The sequence below is a fragment of the Glycine soja genome, chromosome 16, assembly GCF_004193775.1.
Source record: "Glycine soja cultivar W05 chromosome 16, ASM419377v2, whole genome shotgun sequence".
Classification (NCBI taxonomy): Eukaryota; Viridiplantae; Streptophyta; class Magnoliopsida; order Fabales; family Fabaceae; genus Glycine; species Glycine soja.
In genome coordinates, this window is record NC_041017.1 from 36,767,899 (window position 1) to 36,788,620 (window position 20,722).

Below are 20,722 nucleotides of genomic sequence, written 5' to 3' on the forward strand. Positions count from 1 at the left end.
AGTGTTCTTCTCCATTTCAAGATTCAAATATAATATTTTCCAATTACTATTCAAACCACAAAATCAAGCAAGGAATGATTAAGTCTATGCAAGTATTAAGCACAGAAGAGAACACTTAATAATAAAAATAAATAAATAAACATGGATTAATAACTACAATGTATACATAAAGATAGATTCAGCTACATCAATCCCACCAAGGGTGAACTAACTACTTAGCTATAAGAAAAAGAAAAGAAAATGATACTAAAGATGACGATAGTTGATAGGAAAACTTCTTCCTAACAAGTACTACCTCCAAATTGAGATGATCATTGGCAAAAAAAAAAAAAACCAATCAAAACCTTTGTTCTTTGTCCTAAATAGGCCCTGACATGTGTCTCCTTAACAATATCACATGATAGAGACAACTAATACTTAATCATGACATATTTCATGCTTAAATATCAGTGTTAATTGTTGATGCAATTGGTCTCTAGACAAGCATGGGATATGTCATGTTTAAGCACCAAATAAAGTGTGTTTATATAAGTACATTATTGATTCTTCAAGATTTTCTTATTTTGGTCCCAGCATCAAATGTCACTTTAATCCTCTTGCTTCTACATTGAAAATAAATAAAATTAAGATAAGAATTTACTAGAACACTTATCCTTAAATTTACTTTTTTCTTTTTTTATAACATAACAAAAGTTGGATGACGTATGGACAGAGTTAAAAGTAATGTTCCAAAATGAAAATATCAATTATAATAAGTAATATTTTTTATTTTTAATAATTTTATGTCATATTTTCAATCTTTTAAAAAATATAAAAAAATCATTTAATTCAATAAATTATGGACTTGTAATTTGATAAAATAGTTCATCTAGATTTTACAAGTGCAAATGTCAAATAAAATAATAATATATAAATACTTTATTATTTTAAACATTAAATTAATATTTGGTTTTGTTATATTATAAATCTTATGATATTTATATTTTTTTTGTGTTGCATAAGCTGTTCATTAAATTTTATCCCGCCAAATAATTATTCGAGGTCCACGGTGACCATTATTGGCGTATTGTCCCATAATTTACTACTTTTTAAATTTACTTTTACTATTCGTCGTACATTTTATGCCTCTAGGATTCCAACTCCAGGCACAATATATGTCACAACTAATTTGTTTGAAGTCAATTTAGAAAACTGTAGATTTAGACGTTTATTATTGTTTCGATATATAATAGACAGAAAGACGAATAAAAGGATTATATATTTTCTGAAAGACACCACGTGCTATCTAATCCTTTACCACATTTTTAAATCATGATAAATTGGTCATTTCACAGTTTAGTTGATTGAGCAAAGCTGATGATGATAGAAAATGTTTTTAATTAATTTTTTTCTAAACAATCCTGACTTAATTTATTTAATAAATAAATAAATATGAATTAATTTATAATTAATGTATGTTTGACCATACACTCTCAGCAAACTCAAATACCAAGAGAGGGTAATTTACATTTCCATATTTTATTGTGATGAGCCACAATGTTTGAACAAAATATGTTAGCAATGAACATTATCCCAAGCTCTCTTATATATAATTACTACTAATTATTTTAGTAATATTTCCATAATTGTCTATAAACGGATGATCAGAAGCAGTTAAGCTGCTTCCCTATTAGTAACCATCATTATCTTACTAAATAAACAATTAGGATGCATATATATATACACACACATATGATGTATGTCGACTTAAAAAACATATATAGCTTTAAATTTCCCAACTTGGTCACATAAGGAGGTTGAGGGACAAAATATTCCTGATGTCAGAGAAATCATCCCGTTGATACTGGTCCATACTTTAATTTATAAAGCCGTTGCCACCACTAATATAGTGTTCTTATATTAGTTGTTCACTTGTTTTTATTTGGTGTCAAAACCCGCATGACCAAATATATATTAAGGAACATGGTCTTCACTTAAAAGAAATAAAATTGACGATCGAGAAAGAATATGGTGTTCATGCATTCTCTCACACATTCTCCGAGTGATTTATTTTTTAGTTTTTGTTTTTTTCTTTTACATAACTACCAATGGTCCCTTTCAGTAATGATGATAGGAATACTTCTAGATGGTGTTTATATAAAATTACCAGCATTTCTTCGAGTAACGATATTAGGGTTGGGGTCAGCCCGTACTTCTTGATTGTGTTTTGTGTGGTATCCTTACTAGTCAAAAGTTTGAGATCGAGAAATAAAAATGAAGTTATATTTAGGTGGGAGATACAAATATGAAAGAAAAATGTTAGTAGAATAATATTATTGTACAATATTTTGAATAAAAGAGGAAATAGATAAGATAAAAAAAAGAAAGAGAAAGAAACATGTGTAATAAGACAATTAATATGATGAAAGGTTGAGAAAAAATATTATAGAAAATATTACAGACAACATTATTATATATATATATATATAGTCAATTTTTTCTTCTGTAATTAAACTATGAGAAAAAAATCATATGATTTTCTCAATATAAATTTTTATCTCATCAATTTGGCTTATAAGGTTTACTGTTAAAAAATGTTCACACGACTTTTTTAACTATTATTCAATTATATATTATATAATTAATGCATGTTAGCATTTTTCCTCCACAAACTCTTGTTTCTTCACCTGTAAGTATTTGTCATCGAAGTCTGAGCTAAGTAGGATTAAACTAGAGTGATTATATGGTAAGCATGAATGTGAAGAGAGAGATGGGGAGAAAAGCACAGTGGATTAGAGAATAACTCAATAACATCTCAAAGGATACTTTTCTATTTAAATTTTAAATAAATAATGCTTTGCTTTGTAGGACATGAAGAAACACCCAATTAAATGCTGTCACAAGGTCCCTTCTTCTATACGTTTGATGTTCCTTTTAATTTTCTACCTAAAGTCACACGGCGCATAAAGCCAAATTTATTTTCCCGAAAAACTCAAAACCACATCATCTATCTAACATAAATTAGATCGAAGTACATATCAAATAAATTATAAGCCATTTGGCTGATCGCGATGGTTCAATAATTTAGTGTTACTCAAGCACAAAATTTTACTTCACATTCTTAATAATTTAATATTATATCTTCTTATATTTTTTTACTAATACTTTATGAAAAATTCTTACTAAGGTTTTAAGGACAGTGAATAAAAAGCCAACAGTAAAGTTGTCTTAATAAAAAAAAATAGTACCCTTACCATGATTTTAAATAGATTTACATTGTGATTTTTAATTTTAAAAACTAATATTAATTTGTTAACAAAACCTGTAGTAAGAGTAAGACTCATACCTTATAAAGAAAATATTACATAAAAATTAAATATTCATTTAATTTTTAAGAAATATAGAAATATATTCAGTACTTTATTTATAAAAAAAAAGTATGAACATTAGTAGGAAAAACATTGTGTGGGGATTCAAAATTATTTTTTTTAGTCTATAACCTAATAATACATATATAAATAAAGTAACAATAAAACTTAAGACAATTAATAAGATTTACATATTATCTCATTTTGTAAAACAAATGTTTAAAATAATTTTACTCATGTCTCATTTCCCAATTAATTCGAAACTCATTTTCATTAAAATTATGCAACGGCATTTCACACAATAATTGTTTACTAACTAAAATACAAGGCTAAACGAAACACTGTCTCAACCAAAGAAAACGGCATCACTTAAATACGAAAACCAAATGAAATGAATAAGACAATCATATTCCAAACTAGACTTCTCTGCTTACAAAAAATTTAATTATTCATTCATATTACTTAGTGTAAAACTAACCTCTTCTGCTAAACTAATTTGGATTAATCATTGTAAACTTATAGTCTATAGTCTTATATGAGATGTGGACGTTAATGGGAGGGGTAGGAGTCACATTTATGAACAGTGTCCTCAAATAATTATGATACAAAACTGCGAATGAGGTCACTTCTTACGTACACTTTGCATACCAAAAAGGATTTTGACGATGGATTGGTTTAATTAAAAACTATTTAATATATCCTGTAATTATATTTTTTGAGAAAAAAATAATTTTAAAACTTTAATATCTTTAATTATTGCCCTAATTAGATTTTAATTTTTCAATAATTATATAGCTCTTACTTAAAATTTCTATAACATTTTTTATAAAATTTTTTTGTCTATCTTTATTTGTCATATCACCATTTTATAATACGTTTATTTTTTCCTGTGTATCACTTTCCTTATCATAAATTATGTTGTGAGAATGTGTTTTTAAACAATACCAATCATTTTCAAGGACCTGTATTAATGCATTTTTTTCTTTCTTTAACATGTTTTTATTACTAGATTATTATGTGAGTTATACTTGGAAAATAAATTTAATAAAGAGTGTGTGCTAACAAAAAATTGTCAAAAGAAAGTGTCACTAACATATGTCGGAGAATATCTAGAGGAATCTTTTGGCATGTGAGATCCCCGTGGGGAAGCTTGCTAGAAATAGCTTATAGTTGCCCAAATGAAATGAATCTGCTCCTTCAGCCCCCATATCCAAAATTGAGGATAGTTTAGAGCACTCATTTAGTTTTAAGAGTACCATGCTTCCTTTGCAACGAGGCAATGAGCTGGTTATCCAGTTTTCTAATAGTCCCCACCACCAGCAACACAAAATCTCCGAAGATCTAATTCTGGATGATTATGCTTCTCTGAATGTCAATGATTCTAACCAAAAATTCATCACTAGTAGCAGCAGCCAACCAACAAAGAAACTTTTCTATGGGGCAAATAAAAAGAATCATGACTCAAACGAACATAAGAAGAAGATGATTCATATGGAGATTGAAAGGAAAAGGAGACAAGAAATGGCTACCTTCTATGCCTCTCTTAGATCCCTTCTCCCTCTTGAGTTCATCAAGGTGTGAAAAACCTATGTTCGTTTGTTATTTTCTTCTTTTTCTATACATTGTCTTGTAGAACTCTTTGATTAAAATCACTCAATTATTTCTATTTTAGTGGATACCCTTTTGGAAATCATGTTACTCCTTCATCTAATTACTAGTATTAACAATTTTTTTCCTTAAGAATCTAAATATATTGAATCTCCTATATTTCTGTGATTCACACAATAACAGCTGTTTTTTGTTTTTCCTTTTTTTTTTTGGTTATCTGATATGGTTAAAGTTTTCTGGGTTGTTTAGGGTTATTGTGATGGTTTTTTCAGGGAAAGCGTTCAATATCTGACCACATGAACGAGGCAGCGAATTACATAAAGCACATGCAGAACAATATCAAAGAACTTGGTGCCAAGAGAGATGAAATGAAGAAACTCTCCAATCATTGCAATAATATGGAAAATAACCATGCGGGCTTGCATACATCTTGCAACTTTACTATCCATGAGAATAATGGTATTATGGGAATCGAAATCACCAGTGGCTTCAGAGAGGAAAAGCCTAAAATTTCAAAGTTACTACAGTTTTTGACTGAAGAAGGATTTGAAGTTGTTAGTTGCTTTTCAACAGAAGTCAATGGCAGATTGCTCCACAGTGTGCAGTGTGAGGTAATTAAGAAATATTCAGGGTTTGTTTTTAACTTATTCTAAAAATTTACTCTAATGTAATTTCTATATTGAACTTGATTAACAGGTTAACAATTCCAACAGCGTAGATCTATCTGAGCTGCGAAAGAAAGTTTCCAATGCATTTCCAACATTTAGATGTTCTGATTAACCTTGTGGTTGGAGCTAGCTATAGCCTCACAATCTGGCCAATAACAGGAAATTTACCCATAACATGCATTTTAAACGGAGAGCTACACTATGCATGGTACTTAGAAAAATCTGAGTTTTAGTATTGTTATTTTTTGGATTAATAGTTGAATGAGTTTGAGTTTGAGAAGTGAAAAAGAGAGAGGGAGAAAGACAGAGATTCATTAAATGGAAGCTCGTTTAAATATTGGTAAAAAAATGTCAGTACTAAAACCTTAATTTTCTCAGGCTACCATAGAATTTCTCCTTTAGATATTTCTAACTTGATAGACTTTGTTTGGATGAGTTTACTTGCAAATTTTACATTGGCAACTGTCCCCTTTTCTCTTTTTGATTTGGACTCTGATGCTTTGCTTGTGAATAATGAGGGAAGAAGAAAAAATCGTTTACTTGCAACTCAAAAATGAACTTTATTCCAATTCCTTTTGTAGCTTTTCTGCAATAAAATGGATTCAGTTTCTGTCTTTCTTTTTTTTCAAAGTTCACAGATGTGCGTTAATTGTTTACTTGTAAGTTTTACCTTCGTTGTGTATGTAATTAAACGTAGAGTTTATGGGGTTATTTTACCACGAGAATCTCTTATCCATCATATATACGTGTGTATTTGAGATTTCTAAGATATATAATTAAATTTAGCATTCAATTTTCACCCTTCACCCTTACTGGAATTATGCCACGAACTTTGAAACGGCTTATATTGCAAGACGAGCTGTGTGATATTGAGTATAGCTTGTAGACTGTTGTCGCATGCTTGAGTTTTGATTTAAAATTTAGATGTTATAGGAAATTTTGTCAAACATTAGGTGTTAATTGGTATTAGGTAAAACAAGTGCATTATAGAACTACAAGTTAAACATGTCTTTTTTTTAAAGGAGATTTCAGTTTGATTTCTATCTCACCTTACTAAAATCAGTCTAACATCTGAAATATTACTAACAAAGATATATTGTGCCTAACGGGGGGAAAACGAAGGACTGATAAACAAAAAGGTTAATTATGAAATTAATTTGTCTGAAGCTTATGCTTCCCTCCCTTTACACATAAACAGCTCCAGAAATGGACAGCAATTGTAGCTGTGGAAATCACTGCAACTGTAATATTGGTGATCGCAAACTTCAGGTGATGTCCACATTTCAAAATCATATATATGTATAACTTTTTTCTATTAGGCTGATACTTTGAATCTTTAGCTTTAGAAATTCATTAATTCGATTGAAACGTACCTTGGATGCATGCGGAGTGAGATAAAAAAAAAAAAAAATTCATATATATGGCTTGCTTTCATCTCAAGTGAAGTCAATTATGTTTGCAATTAATTGTCGACTTAAGAAAAATTGTAATACGTGTATGCCTTAGAATAGTTTTTATTTATCAGAAAACGATTAGTTAGGACATTGTGGCTTTGCATTGATAATATGATGTACATCATACTGATATATAGTTTTGATAATATAAAAAATCGAAATATAACTCCACAACTTTTATACTAACGTGCAGTTTAATTTTTAGTAAGCAAAAGTCATATTAAAAGAAGTAATTTTAACATCATGTTCCTCATTAGTACTATGTGATAGTGATGATATAGGTATAACATTTCATAAAGAAGGAAGAAAAATACTTAAAGATGTTATAATTTGTATGCTTTCTTACTGCATGTCAAAAAAATAAACTTGTATGCTTCCTGTGCCATTCTTCATTTTGTCTTTATCGTGAGTTTGCACCCCAAACAATGATTTGTGCTGTTGTGACAGTTTCCCGTACGTTAGGAATTAGTACACATTAGGTAAATAAATTCTTACATATGCTAATATATATTCAGTTGTGATAGACTGATAGAATGCTTGCAAATATGTTAACATAGTGATCCTCTTATATATTTTTTGCCAAAATATGCTTTAAATTTCTGTAAAACATAGTAAAATTTAAGTTTTAATCTTTCAATAAAGAAATTTTATTGGTTTTATACCTCATATATTTTTTTAAGCAGTCTTCATCATCACTCTTGTTGATGATTGTATACTAGTATATATACACATTTCAATATATCATGTTACACGTTACTGCAAAATAATAATTAATATGATATAAGCAGATATGTGCCACATCATTAATTAATAATTAAATGATGATATGGATCATTTTAAAAAATAAAAATAACATTTATGAAGATCAAAACAAACAATATAATTTTTGAAAGATTATTTTTTTAAAACCAAATTGAAGGATTAATTAAAACTAAAATTAATTATATATATGTATATACATTTACAATAAATAAAAATATATTTGAACCTATATTTTCTCTTTTTTCTTAACAAAATAAATCTAATGGTAATACTTAAGTAATTATTAATAGTATTAATATTAAATTAGAATACAAAATTCGTTTAAATTAGTTCATAAAATTAACTCACACGGCGTGAAATTCATCTTTAAAAATGTGAACCCTGCGTAGCTAGCTCTATAGGAGTTTTGTTGGTTGAAACAAATGATGGACAGTAAATCATTTAATAATTTCAAAATTTCTTCAAAGTTTAAGAATATAACAAAATGAAAGAATTTATTATAGCAATTAAAAACATTAAGGGATTAATTTTAAACAAAAAAAACTTGAAGAATAAAATCGTTAATCATAATAGAATAAAATAGATAAATAAATAAATGTACTTTTAAAAAAATGTTATATATAAAAAGTAAAGAAAACTATAGGTCAGGAGGACCCTCCCTTGCTTTCTTCTCTGAAGCCTCTCTAATTTTTTGTATCTCGCTGTCATTTGGCTTCCTCTCTCTAATGTGTCTGTTCTCCTTTTATTTTTTTTGGCTTATATAAAGAGAGGAGGGATAGCGAGGACATAAGTTTCCCTAGCTAGGTGAATACATAAGCTATGGTTAATCAATTGAATGTAACGAGTTTAATATATTACCAACATGCATGAGTGGCCAGTTGAATGTCTTGAGCAATAACTAACGCTCTAGCAATTAGCTAGACCTCAAGCAGAAGTCGCAAACATTGTATTCTGTCTGCCTATAACGTGATTATGAAAATAATGTGTGGGTGGCTTTATTGCTAGGTCAAATGATTATCATCTCAGTCCCTTCAAAGTAAGATTGCTTCTCTTATATGTTGATTTGGGAGTATAAACACCTATTTCTGTGGTGGTATAAGTAGTTACAGAATGCATCTAAATTGAGAAAAGAGTGCAACTAGCTATTGTAAACATAAATATTTGTTCTCAAATTATTTATATAGCTTGATGAATATACCAATATTGTTTTGGTGATCGATAATTTACTTACCCATATTTGGATTGAAACCATTTGAGATATTGTCTTAAATGAGAATACATATGATTAAATGGTCAGAAATCCAACTAAGTTTTAATTTAAAGGCAAAGTTTTGAAGCCCTCCCTTGATATCGAGAATATTGGACTTAATGAATACAAAATTTCTTAAGGTTTATCATGATGTACTTTTTTGGTCTGGTATTTCACGTACACAATATTGGTTCAGGGCCCCAGATCTCTGCTAAATACACTTTGTGGTGGAATTAAGTTCAATATATAACCCTAGTCCTACATAAATATGCTTTATGTTTTTGCTTCTGTCGTTTAGATTTCTCGACTGAACCCAATTATTTAAAGCATGAAGAGATAAATGATGTTTGACAATTTAAATAAAAAAAAATATCAAGTAAGCCTACATTTGAGAAGCAAAACGGCGATAGATCTCAGAATTTTTTTGTTGGTGAATAATAGATCTCAGAATTTGATACTTATACATAGAATCTGCTAGTCTCTCTCCATATTTATCCGTTAGGAAATGTTCTTAATAAAGTTGCAGAAAAGAACAACGGAAATAAATCTAAAGTTACAAAATATATTTTCAGTACACAACTGCATTTTATTTGGCCATAAGGAATTAGGGCAGAAGAAGGTATCCGGGAAAAATGAGAGTTAAAATTTTGGTATGAGAAAATGGAGCAGAAGAGAGTGGCTGCAAAAAATAGAGGATTGAAGTTTTTAGATGGGAAAGTGAGATGAAGAAAGGTGGAAAAAAGAAACTGGCTTGGAGTCTTTAGAAGGAAAAGTGGGGCGGAGTTTTTAGAAGGAAAAGAAAATAGAAGATTGAAGTTTTGAGAAGGAAAAGTGGTGTGGAAAAAGCTGAATAAAAAAATACAATCAATTACATTAATTATCTTATAAGTCGCTTTCTTTCTTCCCTCTATGATTTTTTATTATATAATTTCATATACAAAATTCTTGTACCAATTCAATTTCTCAACAAAATGTAGTGGGTGTGAAGGATCTTATAGATTATAAAAAGAAAAATGAACATAATTATTAAGATAACAATCCATAAAAGAATACAATTACGCCATTTGGCATTCAATTGCTTCATGGCCCCTAGTGATTTAAAGTGGTGGTGTTGTACATTATTGGACATGTATACAAATATATAAGCTTAAATATAAATATATTATAATAATATGGAGTAAAGGAGGCTTTAACCTCCTTCCACGTGTATTCATTTAAATGCGGCCCAATAAGGCTGAATGACCCAGTTTAAAGAGATTTGTGGTATTTTTAGGCCCAAACAAAAGATATCTGGTGTTTTCATTTCATTTTCTGATAAAATTACTAAGCCAAATTCCCCTCTAATACTATATGGTAAGTCAGTGTGTACAATCAAACAAACGATGTAAATACCCATGTAATATACGAACCATAGACAGAAAAAAAAACAAACTTTTTTCTATTTCATCTCAAATCATGATCTGACACCAACATTGACTCCTTTAGCCCACAGATGTTATATCGATGAAACGCAATTCTGCATACTCCAAAGCACGATTTGGAAGATGCAAATTATAATCTAAACATGATTGAATAAGAAGGATGTTCATTGCTGTTTGGTTCAAAATCCATTAGCAGTTTAGCACTAGTCTTGCATTTAGGAAACTCTTCCATCTCATTTGCTATTAATTGAGCTAGACAAGGCGTGCAAAGCAAAATAATACCCATTTTCAATACATATTCTCGGAAATCCTCGGATTTTGAGAGCAAAGACAAATTTCAGAGGTGGCAGGGGAAGACATCAGAGCTTTTACAGTGTCTCAGATCAGCAGCTTGTAAACAAATTTGAGTCCTAACAATGATCAATGATGATTGAACTATTGCAATAAATCTTAAAGCAGATGATAAAAATAGTATTTACACAAGTTATTTAAGTTCTACATGGGCGAACTCACCCACAACACAAGTGAGGTATGAAGATGACCTTATTTTAGTCCTGAAGTCACGCAATCCCCACCACAGTTTAAAAGAGACAATTTATTTCAGGTTGAAGCAAATTGAGTCATGGGGTCAATTTCCTTTCACCTTTTAGTTCATTGCAGCAGTTGATAATTTAGCATGCAATTTGAGGTTTTTAAAAAACACCATTGTAGTATAGTATTTATTTCCTTAATAGTAGTTACCAAAATATACAATCTTTGATGTCACATGCAACTGCATACAAGGAAGTGTGCCTCGTTTCTCTATTGCAGCTATTAACACATAATCACATGAGAAAAGCTTATAGATAGATTCTGCTTCAAAGAATTTAACCATTTAAAATTCCAATGTTCTGTTACAGCTGGTATCACCAACATGGCTCTTCCACCTAGGAAGAAAACTGATGGATACAAACTGTAAGGCCTAGTCAAATTCTACAAAAGCAGTGTAAACAGTAATGGACCACAACAAAAGAATAACTTCTGTAGTATACAAAAGGTATGCTGCTATTTCACTTCCACAAGAGATTGCAAACTACAAAGATGGCCTCAGTCCTCACCACAAGAACAAGGGCCATAATTTCCAAAAGATGAACATCAATTAATGTATGCCTATAAGTCCATCAAAAAAATACCTGAAGTAGGTGAATCTAATGTGCACAGATCAAACATTACTGATCCACAATGGTATCAAGACACAAGTGGTTAAAAACAATTTAAAAAATGATAACAAAAGAAAGTGAACTCAAATGGTAAGAGCATAGCTTTCCCCTCCTAAATCCCTATACATTGTTTCTGTCATAGGTAAACTTCCACTGCCAGTATACTAGTTTAACATCTAATGAAATTGTGTTACCAGATATTAGAACTAGAAACTCACCTGCCTTTTCTCCTAGACTTGAAAGGGAACCTTGAAGGGGTTGAAGGTGAGTACTCGACAGGCAATTGGGGTGGCTCCAATTCCCCACTGAGCATTCCCACAACCTCCTTAATTGAAGGACGACGAGCAGGTGACTTCAGCAAGCAAAGCAACGCCACCTTGATGCAGAGAAGAGCTTGCTCCTTATCCAACAACTCAGTAGACTCATCAATCAGCTCAACAAGCTTCCCATTTCGTGCGCAATGGCGTGCCCACGACAACAGATTCGCCCTCTGAAACTCAGACAAGGGCGAACCGCTGACCTGAAGTGGGCGCCGCCGGGAAATGATCACAAGCAACAACACCCCAAAGCTATACACATCAGACTTCTCAGACACTTCCCCACCATAGCCACACTCAGGAGCAACATAGCACACAGTTCCCCTCATACTAGGAGTACTACTCACACCACCACTCTTTGGAATCTCTCCACTAGCAGAATCAAAGCTATTATTCCTCCTCCCTCTCCATAACTCACCACTCAACCCATCCATCCACCAATCCATGTTCCCACGGTTGTTCCTACTCCTACTCTTGCCCTTCCTCTTATCCATTGCATCATCACTCATCCACCAATCATCACCACACTTCTCATCATCACTCTTCACACTCCCACCCTTCCTCTTTTTCTTCTTCTTCTTTGTCGTCGTCTTCGCATTCTCCTCAAAACGCTCCTCCTTCCACCATTCCCTCACCGTCCTTCTCTTCCTCTTCATAACCCCATCAAGCTTTTCCTCTTCCATTGATTCCCACCATTCCAATTCCTTCTTCCTTCTCTTCTTCTCCTTCTTATTTTTCTCTTCCTTCCCTACCACCACATCTCCATATTCAATTCCATTTTTCACCCTTTCCTTATTCACATCCCTCCCAATCCACTCCATCACATAATCCTTAACTTTTTTACTCTCCCCAACCCCAACCTCATTCTCATGCTTCCACCACCAATCCCTCACAGAATTACTCTTCAACCCTCTCCCATTAATCTTCTTCACACCCTCCTTCTCACTCTGCACACTACCCTTCTCAAACCCCGGCGAGGCCTCAGCGGCGGACACCGCCAAACCCGTCTCCGGCGAAGTCATCGCCGCCATCTCCGGCGAAGGCGATTGCTCCACACCCAAACCACCATCCTCCATAAAAACACTATGAGCACTCTCCACCGATCCACAATCATCAGCAACAACAACAACAACCTCCTCCTCCTCCTCCTTCTTCTTCATCTTCTCTTCATTATCAACACTCCCACATTCCAGAACCTCAATTTCAAACCTCGGAGTCTCCGAGCTCAACCTCGCAAGCCCAAAGTCCCCAATTCTCGGCGAGAAATCGCGATCAAGCAAAACGTTGCTCGGTTTAATGTCGCCGTGAATAACAGGGGGGTCGCAGGAGTGAAGAAAGTGAACACCTTTCGCTATGTTGAGGATAATCGAGAAGCGCGTGTTCCAGTTAGAGAGTTCGGGGCACTTGCGGTGCAAAAGCGCGTCTTGGAGGTTGCCGTTGTGCATGAGCTCGTAGACCAGGAGGAAGCGGCGTCGTTTCGGGTCGGAGCAGAAGTGCGTGGCGGTGATGACGTGGCGGGAGAGGAGCTTCGAGGCGAAGAAGAGTTCGTTGTGGAACTCGCGCTCACCCTGGTGGTGGTTGGTGGCGGAGTCCATGAGCTTGACGGCGACGGGGGCGCCGGCGAGGGTGCCGGCGAAGACGGGGCCGAAGCCTCCGTGGCCGAGGCGCGTGGAGAAGGAGTTGGTGGCACGGCGGAGGACGGAGAAGGAGAGGCGGTGCGGCGGGGAGGTGGTGGCCGGAGAAGGAGGGTAGGTGGTAGCGCGTTTGCGGGTGAGGGTGCGGTGGCAGAAGAGGAGAAGGAGGAGGAAAAGGGAGCATGTTGAGACGGTGGCGGCGAGGAGAGGAGTCAGAAAGTGGTGATGGTGGTGGTGGTGATGACGTGGCGGTGGCAGCGGATGGGGTGTGTCTGATGGGGTGGATAATTGTCGGGATGGCATGTTGTTTGAGGTTAAGTGGGTAATGGGTTGGTCATGGTTTTGTTGTGATGTTTGAGTTTGAGAGTTTTGGGAAGAAGAGAAGAAAGAAAGAAGGGAGTGGAGGGAATTTTCTCTCTCTTATGTTTTGTATTGTATCTATGGAAGACTTTGGAGTCTGCCAATGTGTCAAGTCATGTGAGTTTGTAAGAGATGAATGTTTCTTGCTGTTTGTTTGGATCGGGATTAGCACCCAGCATCAGACAAGTACGTTTATGGTACTACTACTATTCATTTTCTTATTGTTTGAATAAATACAATATTTATATTCTAAAGAACTTTTATATATATACATATATATAATAAATTTGTTGGATTTTGTAACAATTGTCTTTAAACTTACACTAAAGATGATTCTATATATATTAGTTTATGGTATACAAATTTCTAAACTGATGATATTAAAGAATAAAAAAAATGTCATTATTGAATATGGTTGACAAAATTTACAATGAAGCTAGTCAAAGGATGGTTAGCATTCTTTATTAAATATTTTAACTATTTTAGAAGTTAATATTGAAGAAAGATATATATGTTTTTAATTAATATAATTAATGTTCTATTATTAAGTACTTTTTGTTTTAATTATTTTTATAAATTTATTGAGATTATGCTTTTAGATATTTAATGTTAAGTTGAATGAAATACAATAGAATGTCCACAAAATTAAGTTTGGTGACTACTAATCAATGTGTTAAGAGTGTTGACTAAGAAGGCAAACGTGCAAATGTTTATTACATGCGACAAAATAACCTTTGCTAAATTGAAAACATTAACTATAGCAAGGTTATTGGTAAAATGTATAAAAAGATTTTCAAAACAAACCCTAATTTAAATATTTTTAAAAGTATAAATTAAATATTAAATAATGTTAAAATTATCATGTCATTAAATGAATGAAATTATTCACATTTAAAATATAGAGTTAAATTAATAATTTTTTTTTTGTTTTTTATGTTGTTCGAAATAATCTGATTTAATATATGATTAGATATTAAATATGAACATCTCAATTCAAATCTTAATTGGTCATGTGAAAGATTAATTCTGTTAAATTCATCTCCTATTCATTGAATTTGATATATAAAAGATTATATGTATAATTTTGAATTTTGTATCAAGTTGGATGTGTACATCTAACCTTCTGTTTGATTTAGACGTTTCCTATAAGCGTGTGTCTTAATACTCAAACTTCTGATGTACCCTGTAAGATCCTTTTTATACAAATGTATCTAATCCTTGAGGATTGTGGGGGCTAGAAGTACTCCTTTCATTATTTATTTATGTATTTTTCTATTACACTGTTTCTTGTTTTCTAGTTTGCTTGTGTTAATGTGCACAGCTATATATACAGGCTGGGAATTTATTTTTCTATTACTACTCTGTTTCTTGTTTTTTCTAGTTTGCTTGTGGTTATGTGCACAGCTACAATTGCACCACAGGCTGGGCATTGATGTTACTCAATTGACTTTGTCTCAAAATATATCTGTAAAAAGCACTTTTCCAGTTGTTATGATTTTTCTTTCCATGTGTGTTGACAAAAAAATCAGTGCCTAAATATCATAATACATTCTTTTTATATTCTCATAGTTTATTTGCCTCTTTTCTTTAAATGCAAGTAAAAGGAAAAGACTAATTATTAAAACTTTTATACAGTAGAACTTTGGAATATAATCTAGCCAATAACTGCCTTAAGTATACCGAATAAGAAATTAACAAATAAAATATTTTATAAAATAATGGTAGTAATAATACATTTATAATGCTTTATTTTTACTTTTTATTGTCTTAAAAACACTTGCCGGCTTCTCCTTGTAATATTATTGAATCTATGTAGCGTTTTATATTTTTCTTAAGGATTCTATATCTCAAGGATTTACTAACTGTTTTATTAAAAAAAGACTTACTTTCTGTTTATTTTATATTTTAATACAATTAATTTTAATATAAATGAATTTGAGTTTAGGGTTATGTTAAAACCACTGCCAGTCATATATTTTACATTAAATTGTATGTTATGTGGAATTAGTTTTGATGGTTAATTAACTAAACAGCAACTAGTACTTAGTTAATTAATTGATTAATTTGTAACAGTAATTAATCATTTGTTTGCCTAAGGTAGGGCAAATGTGAAAACCTACTACTTTTGTAATGGCATGCTAACTACTATAAAGGGTTTACATAAAATATCATCAATTATTAAACATGAAGAGAAGATGTGAAAAGTAGAGTTTGAGAGCTCAGCACAACAAGTGGGGAGTAGGTGATTTTCCTTTTAACCTTTTATGCTTCTTCAAACTTTCCAATTTCCTACTTCGAACCAACCCTCGTGCTTTGTTTCAGTCATAATTACCCATGAGGTCATGACCCACACTTGATGGTGCTAATAGTAGAAGATCACCAAAATGCCTTTGATGTTTTTGTTTTGGTAGATTTTGACTTTGTAATCTACTTATTGCAAGTTTGTCGTATGGTGATAGTGACAAATACGCATTAATAATCTGTCTTAATTTTGCCTGTTTTGGATCAAATAGGAAAAAGATTCACTCCTTTTCATTGTTGTCTTTAGTAAAAAGCTTTATTCTAAAAGAAATTTAAACATAATTAAAGCAAATATTAAGTAGTGGATAAAAAAATAAAAGATGTTAATTAATAATATACTGTTTATCTGGTTTTTAATAGAAGAATATAATTATTAACTAATAATACATCTAGAGACTAAAGAAATCTATCACAATTAATTAAGTGAAAGATATAAATTGTTATAGATTCTACTTATCTTTGATTTTGATGCATTAAAAAAATAATCCATCTAAAGACATTATTAGTAAGCAAGATTCTAAATATAATAATACTTTGTTACTTAAACTAAAGATTGAAATTATAGGCTTGAGTCCTTCTCTGTATTACCTAGCTTAGTAGATATGTTATTAATTATATATATCGTAAAGTAAAATTAATTATGCATGGCCTATTGGGCCATTGATTTATCATGTAACGGGAAAGGTCATTTACAGACAGGTCATTTATAGAGTCAATGAAGATAGCTGGGCATTTTCTTATAATTCTTTTTTATAACTATTTTTATAATTAGGAAAAAGATAAGTAGAGAAGAAAAAAGTATAAATTTGTTTTACCAATGTTTCTTCTTTTCCTCTTCTTCCATCTTGTAAAAAAAAGGAATAAATACAATGAGTAACATGGGAAAGAAAAATAAATAAATTATCGTGTGTGTAATACAACACTTGATTTAGAAAAAAATTGTTTAATAAACTTTGTCTGCTTTTTCTATCAGAAAGAAGAGAGGAATTAGAAATTTCTATTCACAGAAAAAGAGATTGTTTTAGTCAATATATAAATAGAATAGAGCAGCATCTACATTCCTTTAAATATATAAATAGAAAATTCATTATTTTAAAATAAAATTTTATATTCGCATATAAAATATATCTATCTTCAGATGTACCAAAAAAAGAAAGGCATTCATCTTTAGACATCAATTTATAGCATCATTTAATTTCCTTCTACATGTCACGTGTGAGTGCCTTAATTTATTGTTGAAAGTCCCATGCCAATGATAGTTCTTTATTATCTCATCGTCGTAAAATCAAAAATCATGAAGTGAGACGGGTCCATGCCCATAACTATCTTTAATTTGCTCATTTATGAGACAGTTTGCAGCTTTTACAACAAAGCTTTCTTTTGATAGTAGTATTTTTTATTCATGAATTTTCTATGTTTAAAAGTTAATTGAAATTCTTGTTAATTCAAATAAATTCACTAATTAAGGATCTGTTCGGTAATGTGGAAAAAAAAGTAAATTAAGATAAAAAAATTTAAAATTAAAATAAGATAAAAATGTAGATCTCACATTATTTTAACTGTACTGTTTTTTTCTTCTTTTTTTACTTTCTTTTTCTTCCTACATAGATTTTAAACTCGAGATCTAAAGTCAAGATGAATCAATCTTCTTGTCACTTTGAATGACAAACATGTTTTTCTTTCTTTAGGTTTGACGATTTAATTTTTTTTTAAAAATAATTGGAAATTTTAATAAATGTTTTTGCTAAAAAAATTGCATATAAGGCTTATTTTTTAATTTTAAAAGAAGATTAAAGTGATTTTTAATACTTACAATGCAACAATTGTTTTGGCATGTAGTAAAAATAAAATTCACATATACTTATTAATGGTTTAATTGATGAATTCACTGCCTGTTTGGTTAATTGGGTGTTCACAATGAACTTGTGAAATCTTTGAAGTAAGAAATACTGTTTCTAAATAATTTAATTTTTTGGTTAATTTGACATAGATTTGCTTCTTTTTTCTTTGGAAATTAAATGTATTCACGTTCTTATTTCTTTGGAAAAATGTCACCTAGGGATTTTTTTCAATCCAAACTAATGTACTGAACTTTGATTTTCTGAATTCAAATAACTTCTTTAAGGTAATGTTTGGTTTAGAGGAGTGAAACATCAATAAATAAAAGTGAAATGAGTTTAAATGGAATAAAATGGACATTTAATGGACTATTACTTTTTATTTTATTATTTACCTATTATTTTTAATTGAATTTTTCATTTTTTATATTTTTTTTCATTTCAATTAAACAATCTTGTTTTCTACCCTCTTTCTTTCATTTGCATTCTTCTCACTTTCTTTTCTTTTTATCTCTCTCTACCAAACATAGCTTAACCCTCAAAATCTTATTAATTCATTCATTTCTTACAGTCTTGCTCTTGCCCTTCTATACAAAACTACTATTTGACTACTTTTTGGTCGAGTACTTTAATTTTATAAAAAAAAATTATTAGATACACACAAATAGACTAGAATCAGGGAAGAAAGCGATTGATCTAAGAAGACATAGGCACACAGGAACAAGATGGTAGTTGTACTTGTAGGGTACCCTTGTCCATAAAGGATACAACCATGTGGGATTAAGGCATGACCCAACAATATTCATTGTTTGAACTGAAACACCCAACAAATTCCGCTCCCAGCTTAGTAAATGCATGGTACGTGTGTTTTAAGTTGTTGGATTAGACACACCAATCAGGCCAAGAGTGCAATAGTTTCCCGCAATCTATGGCGGCATTTAGTCAAGTTTTCCTAACCCAATTTTCTAACTTGTAACCCCAAATTTTGAATTTTGTTTAGTATGTAAACTTTAGGAGAAGGGAATGATGTTCCAATCCAATGCAGGAAAAATATACTCATATACTAAAAAATGCTTACAAGTGACCAAGTGTACTCACATTAATTTTACCTTAAGAAGACGAGTGATGAGTTAAATACAAAACTTTGTCTTAGGGTTAATTTTCTGACTAATTGTCACTACCAATAATTTTACGTTATTCACCAATAAAAAATATCATGATTTTCTTAAGGAAGTAATTATTCTAAAAATCAACTATATATATATAGTAATTGGTGATATTGAACTTAATTAAAAATCTATTAAACAAACGTTTTTAAAATAAATATAGGAATTATAAATATTAATGTTTATAAGTGTAAAGTCAAAAACGTCAATCTATCACAGTTCAAACGTTCTTAATTTACTAGATTGATAAGATGTCACATCTTAATTAATCCATCATGTCTTTTAAAAGAATTAATGTTTGTAATTAATTTTTTTAAAGGTAAAACTTAACCAGACTTGTCACATTTTCATTGGTAGCTTTTAATGAGGTGGAGTAATTTTAGTTGCAATCTTTATCCTAAAAGTATTACTAAAAGAATTCCAAAACAACAGGACAAGATCGTTGTATCAATCTAACTAAATTTAGTCTTTCTTTTTTGAAGCTTCAACTTAACTACACATTGCTTACTTCTTCTTCTCCTTTTCTTTTCCTTCAGTTGATTTTTTCAGTCAAACTTCTTGTACCAGCAAGTGTAAATATTCATAGTTGATCAATGAAAGTCAAAGAGAATAATTGTCAAAAGTTGTATTCACATGTCGCGAAAGGAATATTGGTGAGCGAAGTCAGCAGAAAACAGAATTTTAAGGAACTACGTTATAAGGTAGCACAACGGATTTGACCTTTTCGTAGACAGTATTTTTAATTCGGATTCCACAACAAGTTGATTTGATTTGATTTGATTAATAAATTACTTATTGTTCACGGTTTCTTTAAACAAGTTTGTAATTCTCTAACCGAACTATTAATGATTTATTGTAAACTTCTTGCACAGTCCATATTGAAAATATTTTCCGTACAAAACCTTATTTAATGTATCATAGGTAAAATTTTATTTCGAAGACCATTTATATGTTGGTGATGGAAGAAGCCAACATAAATGCTCTTTTGATCACACTTTGGTAAGTACATTTATTTATATGTTTAATCATATGGAGAGGTACCCTAAAAAAAAAACACATATTGGAAGGTAGTGATCTGAAACCAAATCTAACCGTTTGAGGTTTGCATCAGTTAAAATCCACAAAGGGTCTTGCCTATCTAGCCATACTCTCTTGAATAAGTATTATCTAAAGTCTGAACCTGTCCTTTTTTTTTTGTTCAAATCTGAACCTGTCTTGAATAAAATAAAATTGCATGATTTTAACCCAAAAAACCTGGTTTAAGAAAATTCGTCATCATATGTATAAAATTTTACACAACTAAAGATCGCATGCACTCAAAGAATGCTTAAAATGTAAAATCGTATGATTTTATAATATGAAAAAAAATTATGATATGTAAACATTCACATATATGCA

The 20,722-nt window shown here is 31.2% G+C and overlaps 2 protein-coding genes across 3 annotated transcripts; one reads left to right on the forward strand and one right to left on the reverse strand.

Moving 5' to 3' along the window:
* The first annotated feature begins 4,466 nt into the window (after nt 1–4,466).
* On the forward strand, nt 4,467–6,239 carry LOC114390186 (transcription factor bHLH118-like). Its single transcript, XM_028350881.1, has 3 exons — nt 4,467–4,922; nt 5,228–5,566; nt 5,652–6,239. The coding sequence occupies exons 1-3, from the start codon at nt 4,605–4,607 to the stop codon at nt 5,733–5,735; spliced, it is 741 nt and encodes a 246-aa protein (XP_028206682.1). The 5' UTR covers nt 4,467–4,604; the 3' UTR covers nt 5,736–6,239.
* A 4,266-nt stretch (nt 6,240–10,505) lies between these two features.
* Nucleotides 10,506–14,182, reverse strand: LOC114390604 (receptor-like serine/threonine-protein kinase At4g25390). Of its 2 annotated transcripts, none has more exons than XM_028351401.1 (2): nt 11,927–14,182; nt 10,506–10,919 (listed from the first exon to the last, which is right to left on the reverse strand). In XM_028351401.1, exons 1-2 carry the CDS (start codon nt 13,960–13,962, stop codon nt 10,847–10,849), a joined length of 2,109 nt encoding a protein of 702 aa, XP_028207202.1. In that variant the 5' UTR covers nt 13,963–14,182; the 3' UTR covers nt 10,506–10,846. The 2 variants fall into 2 exon arrangements, with proteins under 2 accessions (XP_028207202.1, XP_028207203.1); XM_028351402.1 differs by lacking the exon at nt 10,506–10,919 and adding an exon at nt 11,287–11,447.
* Nucleotides 14,183–20,722: the final 6,540 nt, after the last annotated feature.